The following is a 15,888-nucleotide window of genomic DNA, read 5'->3' as shown; positions in this document are numbered from 1 at the left end:
CCCCCGCCCATCCTCCTCCCACCGGGCTCTGCCTGTCCCTCCGTCTAGCGTCCTCCTCACGTAACCTTCCTCCAACCCAGTCTCTCGTCCGCACTTCGCCCCACCCCCGCTATAGACATTGGCCAGTTGTTGATCCTCAAGTCTGGCCTCCCGCTGCGAGCCGCGCCTGCTGCTCTGGGCTTAGCTGCAGCTCCTCCTGGTGTCCGGTTGCGGGCATTAAAAACGAGATGGGAGCGAGGCTGGCAGGTAGTTTTGTGGACTGGTGACTTTGCTGGAATTTTTATTTCGTCGTCTCTTTACAGATTGGGAGGAACCTATCCAATTGTTGGGGGCCCAGGATGGGAGTTGGCCCTTTGCATCAAGGGTCCTCAGCTCTGGACTCATGCAAATCTGGATTTTTGGGGGGAAGGAAGGGGGAAAAGGGTTGACATCAGTCAGCAAGCATTTATTAACCACTCTGTGCCAGACGTGACACTGTGCTAAGCACTTTCCAAATATTACTGCATTTGATTAAAAGGAGAGTGCTTCAGTGAATAGGGGGAAGTATAGTTGAAGATGATTTAGGCTCAGAGAATTTAAATGAAGTCACTCCAGGTCTAGTTAGTGGCATAGCCCTTCTGACAAGACCACTCCACTATCTTTGCCAAGAAAACCCCAGATGGCTTTATAAAGGGTCAGACACGACGGAATAACAGCCACCTCCCCTCCCTTCCCCCCATCCCCGTCCCACATCACCTCCACCTGTCCAGTCTTACATATTTCTCTCCACGGATACTCTTGGACTCAGTGACACTGACAAGACACTTCATCCCTTCCCTGCAGAAATTTACTTTGGTTGTCCTAAATGCCTAGAATGATCTCCACCTTCATCTCCGTCTCCTGGCTTTTCTGACTTCCTCTAGGTCCCAACTAAAATCCAGTCTTATATAGGAAGATTTTCCCAAACTCTATTAATCCTAGTGCCTTCGCTCTTTCATTATTTCCTGGGTTTCCTGTATATATCTTGTTGGGGCATATTTGTTTGCTTGACATCTCCACCATTAGACAGTGAGCTCCCTGAGGGCAGATACTGTTTTTTTTTTTAACTTCTTTTTGTATGCCTTCCACTTAGCACAGTCTGAAACATAGTAGGCAATTAATAAATGCTTAGTGACTTATTAACTGGGGGAAGGCAGGCACACTAAGTGGCTATTGATGGCTCTACAAATTAGTCAAACCATTCTGTAAAACGAATTGAAATGGGAAGGAGCAGAAGTGAGAAGTGAGTAGTGATAGAGACCAAAAAATAATCAGTAAAACATTGAAAAATATGCAGAAAAAAAGGCAGTTGAAAAGACACAAGGTAATCTTATTACTACCATGTTAAACAACATACACTTTAGTCATATGCAGCAGAAGTTTACAATTTCAGATACAATGTCCTTTTTTATTCTTTCTATATTAAAATGTTTGTATTTGCTGATGATTAAGTTTGTCATAAAAATTTATTAAAGGAAAAAAGAAACAAATAGAAAGTATGCTAGAAAAGTGACTAAATTATTCCTACCTTTTGGCCCAATAATGGGTATATATACTCCCAAATATATGAAAGGCTGCCAGAAAGGACCATATATACCAAGATATTTATAGCAGCATTTTTTTTGTGGTAACCAAAAAGAAGGGAAACAAAGTGGGACCTATCAATTTAGGAAATGTCTTTAAATTTTATTTTATTTTTTTGCTTTTTGGAGGAGGGAAGGCAGGGCAATTGGGGTTAAGTGACTTGCCCAAGGTCACAGGGCTAGTAAGTGTTAAGTGTCTGAGGGCAAATTTGAACTCAGGTCCTGTGCTCTATTCACTGTGCCACCTAGCCGCCCCTTCAATTTTATTTTTCTTTATTCTCAACTTACCAAATACTAAATAAAATAAACATTTCCATGAACAAAGTAGAACAGAAAAAGATTGCACATGAAACAATCTTCTTTATGTACGACTTGCTTTTCCTTTTAAGTATATCATAAATTCAATATGTAACCTTCAAAACTGACTTGCTTCTCTGGCTTTCTTTGTCTTCTGTGCATTTAAAAATGCTTCAATTATCCTCTTTTCTTTCTTTCTTTTTGACATTTCTATTGCTAGACTCCCTCTCAACTCTTCTCCTAAAATTTAAAGAGAAAGAAAAAGAAAAACAAATCTTTTTAATGGTCAAGAAAAAATAAATTTCCTCAATGACTGTGCCCCAAAATGTATGTCTTACTCTGAATCTTAAGTCTCCTCTCTAGCAGGAAGTGGGTAATATGTTTCATCACTGGTCCTCTGTCATTGGTCATTCCATTTATAAGAATTCTTATTTTTTTTTTTAAGCAATCGGGGTTAAGTAACTTGCTCCAGGTTACACGGCCAGGTGTTTCTGGGTGGGTGCTAAGTGTCTGAGTCCAGATTCCATCCCCAGGTCATCCTGACACTGGAGCCGGTGCTCTTACTTGCTGTGCTACCTGGCTGCCCCGGTTCTTATGTTTTTTGAAGTGGTGGTAGTGGTTCTCAGTGTTGTTATTATATTTTTTTGTATTTTGTATTATTTCTCCTGGTTCTGCTCACTTCACAACATTGATCAAATTTTCTATTTTCCTTTTTAGTTTAGGTGATTACTGTTTTGTATAATAGCTTGAGGTCTGGTACTGTGAGCCCCCTTGTTTTCCACCGCTGTTCATTATTTATTTTTAGATTCTTGGCCTTTTGTTTTTCCAAATGAAAATTACTTTTTCTATTATTTTTTTCTAGCTCTACAAAGTAATCCTTTGCTTGTTTGATTAATATGACAGTGAATAACTAAATTAATTTAGGTGCTATTGTCATTTTATTATATTGGCATAGTCTAACAATGAGTAATTGATATTTTTCCAATTATTTGCCTGTCTTTATTCTTGTGTAACGGAAGGACTGGCCACGTTACATCTTAAATACATGTTTTGCAATTGTATTCATATGTGAAAGAATTAATGAATTAATTAATTGCATTTATTAAGTTCTTACTGTGGTAAGGGTTGGGAATAAAATAGAAAAATGAGATAGTTTCTGTCTTAAGGAACTCACATTCTAATGGGAGAAAAACACATATGGAAGGTTTCAGCTACAAAGTAAATGAAAATGTCCCATGGGCCTTAAGTTGCAGTAGCAAATAGATGGTAATTCCTCTTTATATATATCTTTTCCACTGATATATTTCCTGTGGTTTCTTGCTAGTTAGATTCCTAAATACCTTTTTACATTCTGTAGCTTTTTATATGGTACTTCTCTTTCTGTCTTTCCCAATCTATAGCCAAATCTTGTGATTTCTACTATGTATCCCCCATCTCTTCACCATACAGCCACCACTCTAATTCAGGCTCTCTTTATTCTCACTTGGACTATTGAAATAACCTTCTCATTGGTTACCCTCTCTCATGTCTCTCTCCACTCCAACACATCTTCCATTCATCTGTCAAAGTGGTTTTCCTAAAGTGTAGCTTCAACTGCCCTCCCCCAACTCAATAAACTCTAGTGGCTCCCCATTACCTGCTGAATCAAATATAAAGTTTTGTATTTTGCACTTAAAGTTGTTTACAACCTTCCCCCTTCCAGCATTCTTAGTTAACTTCTCCTTTAAGTTTTTAGATGCTATGTCATTTGGCACACACATTTTTAGTATTGCTATTAATCCATTGTCTATGGTACTTTTCAGCAAAACATAGCTTCCCTGTTTATCTCTATTAAATAAATCTATTCTTGCTATTGATTTGTCTAAGATCATGATTGCTCTCCCTGTCTTTTTTACTTCAGCTGAAACATAATAGATTTTTCTTCCATGCTTTATTTTATGTCTATGTTTATGTGAATCTTTATGTTTCAAGTGTGTTTATTGTAAAAAACAACAACAAACTGTATTATTGGATTCCACTTGCTTATCCATTATTGCCATCATCCTCTATTTTATAGGTGAGTTCATCTCATTGACAGTAATTATTGATAATTGTGTGGTTTACTCCATCCTCTTCTCATACTTTTTATTCTATTTGTTTCCTGCCCCCTTTTTAAAAATAATATTTCATTTTCCCCCAATTACATGTAAAATTATTTTTTAACATTTGTTGTTTTTTTTTCAAGTTTTGAGTCCCAAATTCTATCCCTCCTTCCCTCTCCTCCCCCCTTCCTAAGACCGTAAGCACTCTGATATGGGTTATACATATGCAGTCATGTAAAACATTTCCATATTAGTCATTTTGTGCAAGAAAAAGCAAGCAAAAAAGAAAGTGAAAAATAATATGCTTCAGTCTGTATTCAGACAATATCAGTTCTTTCTCTGGAGGCAGATAGCATTTTTCATCATAAGAGCTTTAGGGATTGTCTTGGATCACAATATTGCTGAGAATAGTTAAGTCATTCATAGTTGTTCATCCTACTATATTGCTGTTACGATGTACAATGTTTTCCTCATTCTGCTCACTTCATTTTGTATCAGTTCATTTGAGTCTTTCTAGGTTTTCTGATGTCCTGCCCCTTCTTTTTTTTTCGCTTTTTTTTTTTTGGAGGGCAATTGGGATTAAGTGACTTGCCCAAGGCCACACGGCTAGTAAGTGTTAAGTGTCAGAGGCTGGATTTGAACTCAGGTCCTCCTGACTCCAGTGCTCTGTTCACTGTACCACCTAGCCGCCCTCTGCCCCTTCTTTTTAAAGAAGAAGTATGTTTAGCACTAGTACTTTGTTCTGTGTAGTCTGCTTCTGCTCCCTACCCCTTTTTTCTTTCCATCATCCTACAACCAATCACAGGCTATGTTTTCTTTCTTTTCTTTTAAATTGCTCCTTGAGAACCATCCTCCTTAACTAGAACTTATTTTGCTTAGGACTAATCCCTCCCTTGATCTATTCTCCCTTTTAGTCCTTCATCTTCCTTTTCTCCTTTCCCTCTCATTTCCCTCTTGAATGAAATGTATTTTTGTACCCAACTTTGTACATATGCGTATGTGTTCTTCTCTCTGTTGACCAGTTCAAATGAGAATCAGGTTCAAGGCTTTACCTGCTCCTCACCACTTCCTCTGTTGTATAGACTTTTACTTATATACTCTGATTTTGTAAGATAATTTTCTTCATTCATTCTTCCTTTTCCTCCTTCTACCCAGTATATTCCTCTTTCCCTCCTTTTCCATTTTTTTTTTTTTTAGGATCATCAAGACTTCTAAATTAGAACTATTCTCAGGCCCTTTGTCTAATTAGATGCTCCCTCTATGGCATCTGATAGGTTCTGAGGAGACATATTTATCATCTCCCCATATTAGAATGTAAAGAGTTTACCCTTGTTCAGTCCCTTATGATTGTTTGTTCATGTTTAGTGCATGTTTCTCTTGACTCCTGTATTTATACTTCACATTTTCTATGCAGCTCTTGTCTTTTCATCAGAAACGCTTGTAAGTCTTCTATTTCATTAAAGACCCATTTTTTTCCCCCTGTAGTATTATACTCAGTCTTGCTAGGTAAATTATTCTTGGTTGTAAGCTGATATATTTTGTTTTTGGGAATATCATATTCTCTACTCTTTTAGAATACTTGCTGCTAAATCTTGTGTGATCCTAACTATGACTTCTTGGTACTTGAATTCTTTCTTTCTTTAACTGCTTACAATATTTCTTCTTTGACCTGGAAGCTCTGCTACAATGTTCCTGGATATTTTAACTTTTTGCTTTCTTCTGGGACATGACTGGTGGATTTTCTATTTTCACTTTATTCACTCTATTTTATTATATATTACATTTATTATTTATTCATTCTATTTTATTTCACTTTATTTTTACCCTCTGATTCTAAAGGAACTAGGCAATTTTCTTTTATGATTTCTTTAAATGTAATGTCTAGGTCCCTTTTTTGGGTCATGGCTTTCAGGTAGTCTATTTTTTCTTAAATTATCTTCTGATCTGCTTTCCAAGTCAGTTGTTTTTGCTTTAAGATATCTTATATTTTCTTCCCTTTGGTCTTTTAACTTTGTTGTTTCTTGATGTCATTGGCTTCTATTTCATCTATTTAAATATTCAGGAAGTTTGTTTCTTGAGCAAAGTTTTGTACTTCTTATGCCAACCTGTTAATTCTCTTTCTAATTGTCTCATCCATATCTATTCTCTTTTCCTTTTTTTCCTTTAGTACTCATTATTATTATCAAAACATTTTGAACTCTTAAAAAAAAAGACGCTTGTTTCATCTCTCCTTGCCTGGTAGACAGCCTTGGTGTCTTTCACTTGCCACACTGGAGTGCTCTGCTCAGGGAGATTCTGCCTAGACCCTACCCTCAGTGTCTGTAGACCTCTCTATCTGTCTTCCTATGCTCATCTGGCCTGGAAAAATGACCCATTGCAATTTTTTCCCATCAGGACTCACTCTGTTGAATATTCTACATTGGAGTAGTTGTGGTAGGGAGCCAGGTCCTACTTCCTGCTATTCTATCATCTCAGTTCTGCTGTAATAAATACTTTTCACTGATTCATTTATTCTTCACTAACAGCCTTCCAGAAATTCTAGTTGAATATGTACCCAAGCTGTTTTTTTGAGGTTTTGCTTAGATATTTTGGAGTCACTCTCTTCTTCTGGGTTATAATTGGATTCTTTTTTTGTTTGCTTGCTTTCTATTTTGCTTTCATTTCACTGATTCATCATTGTCTACAACTCTAATTTGTGACTTGAAGTTGCTTATCTATCCTCAAATGACAAGCAGATCTGGGCTGAGCTGCAAGGATGGAATGTGTTGAAAGTGAATAGAGAGTGAACAGTTGGAATCAAGGGCAGGGTGGCATTGTGTGGGGAGCCCCACTTTCTTTAGTGGGACCTCTGCTGTCAAGCTAGTGATAGTCTTAGCAGAGCCACTGTTAAAACCATTTTACTATGCTCTTTAACTTTGTGGTCTTAATAGTGGAATATGAAATCCACTTCAGGGGTATATCCTTTTTGGTACCTTACACTTAGAATCATATATAAAAAACTAACAAATTCATTTTGGGGGGCAGCTACGTGGTATAGTAGATAAAATGCCAGGAGATTCATCTTCCTGAGTTCAAATCTGGCCTCAGACACATACTAGCTATGTGACCCTGGGCAAGTTACTTAAGCCTGTTTGCCTCAGTTCCTTATCTGTAAGATGAGCTGGAGAAATGGCAAACCACTCTAGTACTTTTGCTAAGAAAACTCTAAATAGGTCATGAAGAGTCAGACATGACTCAAAAATGACTGAATGTCAACAAATTCATTCTTAAAACACACTGCTTCCCTATAATAGTATAGCTTTGAACTTAAATTACTTTTTAAAAAAATTACCTATAAATACCTTCATTCAATATAGATCTAAACTAACAATATTTTCTTTCCATTGGATTACTAAGAGGTCATTAAAGCATTCCAGACAATTGTGCTTGAGCACTTCTAGTGAGAGGAATTCACAGTATATCTAGTGAAACAGCCCACTTTATTTTCACACTTCAGTTTCTTAGGTCTTCATCAGTAAAATGAGTCAATCATGGGGCAGCTAGGTGGTGCAGTGAATAGAACACCAGCCCTGGAGTCAGGAGGCCCTGAGTTCAAATCTCAACTCCAACACTTAACACTTACAAGCCATGTGACCTTGGGCAAGTCACTTAACCCCAATTGCCCTGCCCTCCCTCCTCCAAAAAGCAGGAAAAAAATGAGTCAATGACCAACTTGCTTTCCTGCTCTATGATTCATGACAAAACTTGAGAGGGTATCAATTCAAGTTTTTTAAGGATTTGATGACAAAAATATTTGAGCTTAATCCACATCCTTGGTTATCATAGAGCCATAATGAAAGCTTCTAATCTTTTTGATTTTCTCTTATGTGTAAACTATTCCATCCCCTTGATTATCTTAGAAATTTTCCTCAAGAACATTTCTAGCTTTATTAGATTTTTTAAAACCAAACTTTTGTGAACTTAAGCAACTTATATCTGCAGTTTCTCTTTGTTTGGGATAAAAACTGTTTATATCCTTCCAAAATACCTTTATATTGGGGATGCCAATAAGCATTGGAACTGTAATTTCATTGGCATATGAAATTCCCTTTACCATTCCAGTCAGCACAATCTTTGCAGTTATAGGCTTAGAGAGTTTCCCTAGAGCATCGAGAGGTTAAATTACTTGTCAAGATTCACACTGCCAGTCTCAGAGTCCGTCTCAGTCACTGTTATCAGAGACAGAACTTGAACTCAGATCTTTGTTGCTCTAAGGCCAGCTCTACCTCTCTTCTGCACAGAGCTGCCTTTCCCTCTTCTTATAAAAACTCTGAGGGTCTTCTCCTCCACTACCCCCCATTGATTCTTTGTGAAGGCAAACTAGGACATATTTTGCTTCAATTCTTACCTAGCCTTCAACTACTGAATGGGTGTTGATTCAGACAAACTGAGACCTGGGAAAGACCTTAGCTTAAAAACATCAAGGTCTCTCACTGCATCCTGGGTCAGTCTTTCTGACCTGTGTCTTTGCCACTGGACTCCCATGATTCTGGAGGAGAGAGTGAGGCTGATGACTTTGCACATCTCTGCCTCACTTAAATCCAGTTCACTTGTAAGTCAAGACATTACCGTCACAATGTCATTGGTCCTCTTCAAGAATGAAGGACCAAAACGATAGCAGAAGTCTGAGTCATGTTGCGGTTTGCTTCTGAACTTACTCCTTCCTCAATATTCAGCTTAGGGTTTGCCACCTCAATACTCGCCTTGGAAAATTGTCCCTGCCTTCCCTGCTCAGTCTGCCCTGGATCCATGACTGGGATCTGGGTAGTAAGCAAAAGAATTGCCACTTGGCACCTGTTCCTTCACCTCACACACGAATGGGCCCTTTCAGGTCTGGGACCTCTCCTTGCCTGGTAGACAACCTTGGTCTCTTCACTTGCCACACTGGAATGCTCTGCTAAGGGAGATTCTGCCTAGACCCTATCTTCAATGTCTGTAGACCTCTCTATCTGTCTCCCTATGCTGATCTGGCCTGGAAAAATGACTCACTGTGATTTTTTTTTCTTGGTTTTCCCCATCAGGACTCACTCTGTTGCATATTTTAGATTGGAGTAGTTGTGGTAGGAAGCCAGGTTCTACTTCATGCTACTCCATCTTCTCAGCTCTCCTCTAGTAAATACTTTTCACTGATTTATTTATTCTTCACTAACAGCCTCCCATAGCACTTATAACCTGAACCACACAATTCTATACTGCCATATATCACCCACTCTTGTTTTATACCTTATCTCTCCAACTATATTGTAAATTCCTTATAGTCAGGGACCATGCCTTGTCCTGTATATGTATCCTACACAGAGATTACGACAGCATCAGACACACAGGAGGGATTAGTAAATACATGTCAAATTAATGATTAACATATTTGCTAATGGACTGAGAGATGAGCAGAGCTGGGGTACCAAGAAAAGATAGACAGACCCCACATTATCTATGAATTCTAAGAGTAGGTTTTATTTAGAAATGTATATTAACAAATCCACTATATTGACATCCTGGAGGAATGAAGAAGATGGATAGGAGGGGGCAAAGAGCTCCTGGCTCCCTGCTCTGGTCCCTCTGTCTCAGCTTCCATTGGCAGGTTCTTAGGACTAAGTCAAAGATCAGTATCCTGAGGGCCCTCAATTGTCTGAGGCCAGAAGCCACATGGAAAAAGTGTACCTGACCCCACTGTTGACTGGTAGAGAATTTGAGGGCATGGAACCTCTAGATATCCTGGCCTAAATGGTTTCTTTTAGTAGACGGCTGGTATCACTCACAGTCCAGCTGTGTAAGTCACGGTAGACGGTCTTTAGGAAGCTAGTTGGTTGGTTCCAAATTGGGCTGCTTTTCTTCCTGAGAGGTGGGGGCAAGGGTAGAGGATTTATCCTCTTTATTCGGTGGCTCACAACTATTGATTGTGGGTGTCTCATTGTCCCGGGATCCCCAACGGGACAGACGTTTCAGAGAGGAGTCACGCCTGGCTAACAGTGGAGGCTGGAAGCCAGGATAGGAGCTGCTGGTGGGAGGACGCTTGTCTGTCAGGAAAGAAGGGGAGAAGAATAAAGGGAGGGTGCATAAGGAGAGAGACGGTACCAGTTTTCCCCTACTCCCACCCCATACTATTATTTCCTCTGTGTTTCTAGCCATCCAGAGAAGGAGGAATGGGGCCTGAGAGAGCTGGCCACTGCTTATAGCAATTCTCTCTAAAATACTGTAGTAACCTTTTACTTCACCTGATTTCATATGACTCCCACTCATGCACTCTATAGTTCAAGACAACTGGCTTATTTGTTGTCATCCTATGCCTAGAATACTGTCTTTCTACACTTCATCTTCATCCTTGCACCTTGCTCTGGCTGCCCTTCCCTATCTGTCTACCCAGAGGCCTGTGGAAGCCTCTGGAACAGTAGTCCCAGAAACTAGCCCCTCTCACCTCCAGGCCGGATCGGGTGCATGAGTCGGCTCATCTGAACGTTCCAGTGCTTGACATTAGTGCTGGCCTGGCGAAGCTTCCGCTGGGCCGCCTGCCAGGAAATGAACAGAGCAGAGCTATTAGAGAGTCCAGAGCAGAGAAGGGCGCAGAGGAGGGAGAAGCATTGCAAGACTGGATCCCGGCACAGGACCACCTTTCCACACTGGTTGGTAACAGATGTAAGGGGCTGCAATTAAGTCTAGAATAGAGCCTTCCTTCCTGGAATCTCATCTTGTTTTTATCTCTCCTAAGCACTTAATTTATTCAGTATTGCCAGTTATTTTCATAGATATAACTCTACCTATTCAGGTAAAGTGAGTGTCAGTGTCTTAATGAATTCTGTATCTCTCCCTGTACCAACTCTGTTATCTGTAAACAGTAGGTACTTGATAAATGTTCATTGAATAGAATGGAATTAAAGAACCAACATTATGGCACAGTGGGAAAAATCACTGTCTTTGGAGTAGGAGGATATGGGTTCAAATCCTGTATCTACTCCTTATTGCTTATGTGACCTTGGGCAAATATACTCCCTGGGCCTCAGTTTCCTCTTCTGTAAAATCTGGGAGTTGGACTAGATGGCCTCTGAGGTCCCTTATGACTCCAAATCTATGATTCTATGATCTTGGGAATCTACAATAATGACAAGGTGCCAAGGAGAAAGAGGTATGAGAACCTACCCTGGACTGATACAGAATCCAACAGGCAGGATAGTAAAAAAGTAACACACACACACACACACACACCCTTATTGTGTCAACTACTCATCTGACATTTACTTAACACTGCCCTGGATGGTCAGTTGCCTTTCCAAGTATATGGGTTCAACCAGGAAACCTGTTGAGAAAAACATCTCCAAATATGGCCAACCATAGCCATTGCTGTTAAGTTGCAAAGCCTTTAAACTGGGGCTCACGGATCCCACTTTAAAAAAAAACAATAACAAACTCTTGCCCCACTAAAAGTTGATACAGTGAATAAAATACAATGAAAAAGGGGCGACTAGGTGGCCCAGTGAATAGAGCACTGGCCCTGGAGTCAGGAGGACCTGAGTTCAAATCTGGACTCAGACACTTGACACACTTACTAGCCATGTGACCTTGGGCAAGTCACTTAAACCCCAATTGCCCTGCCCTCCCCTCCTCCAAAAAAAAAAATACAATGAAAAAAAGAGTGGTTGTGCTGATAACCATTTCCTTACCAAAAAAGTAGGTGTTTAAAAAAAAAAAATATATATATATATATATATATATATATATTCAATTTTTAATTTTTTGGTGCTAATCTCAACTAGTGCTTTTTTGGTCTTTGGTGAATCCCATCTTTGTAAAATCTTCAAGGAAAAATAGCGTTTGGGTTCTTTCCCCTGCCTTTGCATTATAAGTGAGTTGAGGATAAGGCCAATTTCTGGATGCAGAGAGTGTCATCCTCCATATCTCCTTTGTAGTTAATTTCCAGGGATGTACACATTGATAATGAGGTTAATGCATGCATTGCCAGAGCTAGTTCAGTGTTTGGGAGGTGGCAGAGAAGAGTTATTAGACTGACAACCAAACTGAAGGTCTACAGAGCCACTGTGCTGACCTCATTGTTGTATGCCTGTGAAACCTGGACAGTGTACCAGCAACACGCCAGGAAACTGAATCACTTCCATTTGAATTGTTTTAGGAAGATTCTGAAAATCACCCAGCAGGATAAGGTAGAAGACACTGATGTCCCTCCTTGAACTAAACTGCCAAGCATTCAAACTCTGCTTCAGAGAGCGCAACGCTGATGGGCTGGCCATGTTGTTCTAATGCAAAAACTACGCTTGCCAAAAAGACTTTTATGGAGAACTCACGCAGGGCAAGTGCTTACATGGTGGTCAGAAGAAATGATACAAGGACACTCTCAAGGTCTCTCTTAAGAACTTTGGAACCTGATTGTATGACATGGGAGACACTGGCACAGGACCACTCAGCATGGTGTGCCCTCATTAGAGAAGGTGCTGTGCTCCATGAGCAAACAGAACTGAAACAGCTCAAAGGAAATGCGGGATGCACAGATTTGGAGAACCCACCCCACATGTTCACGCGGACTGTTTGTGCCCACCCTGCGGTAGAGCATTCCGAGCTCGTATTGAAACCTGACTTAGCGTAGTGACCATTTCGGTCCTCTTCGGAACGCAGGATAACACCCAACCAGCCAATTGCATACACTTCTCCTATATACCCTAACACCGGAGACACAAAAGATGTTCAGTCTGGAGGCAAAGGGGCCCAGCCGTTGGGTGGAGCGGATGCTGATCCCCTGGGGTGCCGGTGCCTAAAGAAACCGATCTGGGCTCTGGGCTCGCAGGCTCTCACCTCCACGTCCTCGTCCGCCCGCTGGCGGTTCTGCCGCACCTGTTCCAGCTGCTGCTGGGCCTGCTGCAGGGAGCGACTCTGGATCTCCATCTCCTGCTGCAATTCTTGCTTCTCCTGCTGGGCCTGCTCAATATAACGCTCCTGCTCCTCCTTCAGCTGCATCAGCTGCCTCAGTTTTTCCTCCTCTTCCTCCAGAAGCCTGTTCAGGGGGTTGGGAGGTTAATAAGGAGTACAGCCTAACATTGGGCCGCTAGGTGGCGCCATAGTGCACAGAGAGCTGGACCTGCAGTTAGGAAGACTACCATAGAGTTCAAATCTGGCCTCGGACACTTACTAGCTGTGTGACCCTGGGCACGTCACTTAATCCTGTTTGCCTCCGTTTCCCCAACTATAAAAATGGAGAAAATAATAGTACTTACCTCCCAGAGTTGTTGTGAAGACAAAATAAGATGATAATTGTATAGCACTTAATATAGTGCTTGCCACAGTGAGCACTAGATAAATGTTAGCTATTATAATTATCATGGGCGGCTAGGTGGCACAGTGGATAGAATGCCTAGTCTGGAGTTAGGAAGACTCATCTTCCCGAGTTCAAATGCAACCTCAGACTAGCTGTGTGATCCTCGGCAAGCCACTTAACCCTGTTTACCTCAGTTTTCCTCATCTGTAAAATGGGCTAGAGAAAGAAATGGCAAACCACCAGTATCTTTGCCAAAAACAAACAAACAAAAAACCAACCCAGATGGGATCATGGAGACTGGGACACGACTGAACAACAAACACAGCCTAACATCATAGTCTGTTGACAGCTGAGAGGGCCAAGGAAATGTGGCCAGAGTGGGAGGGAGTGAAGTGTAATAGACAGAGCATTATATGTGGAATCAGAGGACCTGATTTTGAGTTTAGGCACTGTCCCTTCCTAACTGTGTGACGCTGAGCAAGTTACTTCCCCAATTTGGGCTTCAGTTTCCTCTTCTGTAAAATGGAGTAAAAAGTAAAATGTGCCAGTATGGTTTCTGGCCCTACCTAACTCACAGATGTGGAAGCATATTAAAGTCTCCTTTTTAGTTCAACTGGAAATATTAAAGATTTTATCAGGTCTGAAGTTCTTTTCAGACTTACCTGAAAGAAGGAATCCTTTATCAGTACTTAAACTTTTTTTTTAGAAAAAATGCCCTCTACTAAATCCCTTCCCCCCTTATCTTAGGAATAACCTCTGTCTTTTAAGAGAGTATTTAAAAAATCATGTTACTAAAAAACTAAGGCCCTAAATCAAGAAAATGGATTAAGGGGTGGTGTTTGTTGTTGTTGAGTCCTTTTGGGGTTTTCTTGGCAGAGTGGTTTGTCATTTCCTTTTCCAGCTTATTTTACAGATGAGGAGGGTTAAGTGACTTGCCAAGGGTCACACAACTGGTGACAGAGGCCAGGTTTGAACTCAGGAAGATGAGTCTTCCTGACTCCAGGTCCAGCCCTCTGTACACTGCACCATCAGGAGGTGTTAAAGTCAGCTTATAGTAGGCCTGAAAGAGCCAATTGTTAAATTGCTCACCCAGAAAGTAAACATTTACACCTCAGAAACTGTCAAAGAGCAGATGCTACAAACAAGGGCTTGATTTATTGTTTTGTTGATTGTCTTGACTTAAAGTGATGAAGAAAATATTAAAAATGCAGATTAAACTTAAAAGTCTATGTTTTCTGTGTTAAACATTTACCAGCACACCCCTGACTATGCATACCTGGTGTCTAGTTAAGATGTGTTCAAAGATAAGTTAAAGATCATTGCTTTTCCCTATACCGTGAAGGGATTAGGGTGAGGATAAGAGAGAAGTTTCTGTTCACCTTTAATCAGAGGAAGAGTAGAACCCTTGAAGGGAACCGGTCAGAGAAGGATTGAGTGGTTTTATGGTTTTAGAAATATGGCCAAAGGTATGCCAAAAGATTAAATGAGCTAAGCAGAACACTGATTAGATTTAAGTGAACCTAAAATTAATTTTAAAAAATTGTTTCTGGCAAGCTACAACACAGATTATAGTAATTTTTTTTTTAGTATTTTATAGTATTAATTTTTTTCTTCTACATAGGGCTGTTTTGAGAAATCCAAGTTAATATCGGTGAAGAATTTTGTAAATAGTAAAGTCCTTTTATACATGAATCATTATTTTTATTGTTGTTGTTATTTATCATAGGTAAGGTCTACTGGAGCAGCTAGGATAGGGTACCCAGACCTGGAATCAAGAAGATATGAGTTCAAAACTAGCCTCAGACACTTCCTAGTTGTGTGACCTGGGTAAGTCACTTAACCCTGTTTGCCTCAGTTTCTTCAGAAACTCGGAGAAGGAAATGGTAAACCACTCTAATATCTTTGCAAAGAAAACTCCAAATGAAGTCAGATACAACTGAACAATGATGGGGTGAGGATGGGGCAGGGATAAAAGTGGGCTGGGATGAGGTCTATAGAACAGTTGGGGTGAGGTAAGTCCCAGTAGATTCAGGGAAAGGATTGAGAATGGGCTCAATTAGGGGGAAGACCAAGGCCAGGGTATCTGGTCATTGGCAGGTGCGACCTACCTGGTTTGGGCATAGCGCATGGACTCCTCATCGCGGCGAGCCTTCACCTCCAGCTGCAAAGCCTCCTGTAGTCTCTGCTGCATCTCCTCCAGCTCAGAGATACGCTGTCGCTGCCTGATGGCCTCTTCTTCCTTTATCTCCATTTCTGCCTTCATGGAGGCTCGTGCCTGATCCAGAGGAGGAAGCACAGGGTCACTGAGGGCACAGCAGAACCAGTGCATAACAGCACAGAACTTCTGAGGGCATTGACTCAGAAGTCCAGTCTCATAATAGCCAATCCGCTGACTGATCAATCAACTGACATTTATTAAGAACCTGCTATGTACCAGGAATTATACTAAGCACAAAGGCAAAAGTGCATGCAATCTCTTCCCTCAGAGAACCTAGCTGGGGAAGATATGTGTATATATATATACATGTATATATATATACACACACAGAGAGAGAGAGAGAGAGAGAGAGAGAGAGAGAGAGAGAGAGAGAGAGAGAGAGAGAGAGAGAGA

General features: G+C 40.6%; 1 protein-coding gene across 1 annotated transcript in view; it reads right to left on the bottom strand.

Moving 5' to 3' along the window:
- Positions 1–9,445: 9,445 nt before the first annotated feature.
- The window catches only part of DEF6 (DEF6 guanine nucleotide exchange factor), a 46,917-nt gene continuing 40,474 nt past the window's right edge, over positions 9,446–15,888 (bottom strand). Inside the window, exons 8-11 of the mRNA XM_069073511.1 lie at positions 15,386–15,552; positions 12,818–13,016; positions 10,434–10,524; positions 9,446–10,035 (exon numbers count right to left, since the gene is read on the bottom strand). Coding sequence (XP_068929612.1) covers positions 9,818–10,035; positions 10,434–10,524; positions 12,818–13,016; positions 15,386–15,552 — 675 coding nt within the window. The 3' untranslated portion in view covers positions 9,446–9,817. The remainder of the gene's footprint in view (positions 10,036–10,433; positions 10,525–12,817; positions 13,017–15,385; positions 15,553–15,888) is intronic.

Source organism: Petaurus breviceps, unplaced genomic scaffold, assembly GCF_028583685.1.
Source record: "Petaurus breviceps papuanus isolate PSGF00001 unplaced genomic scaffold, PetGlider_PUasm1.0 90865, whole genome shotgun sequence".
Classification (NCBI taxonomy): Eukaryota; Metazoa; Chordata; class Mammalia; order Diprotodontia; family Petauridae; genus Petaurus; species Petaurus breviceps.
The sequence above is the reverse complement of the archived record's forward strand: the minus strand, read 5'-3'. Positions and strand labels throughout refer to the sequence as shown.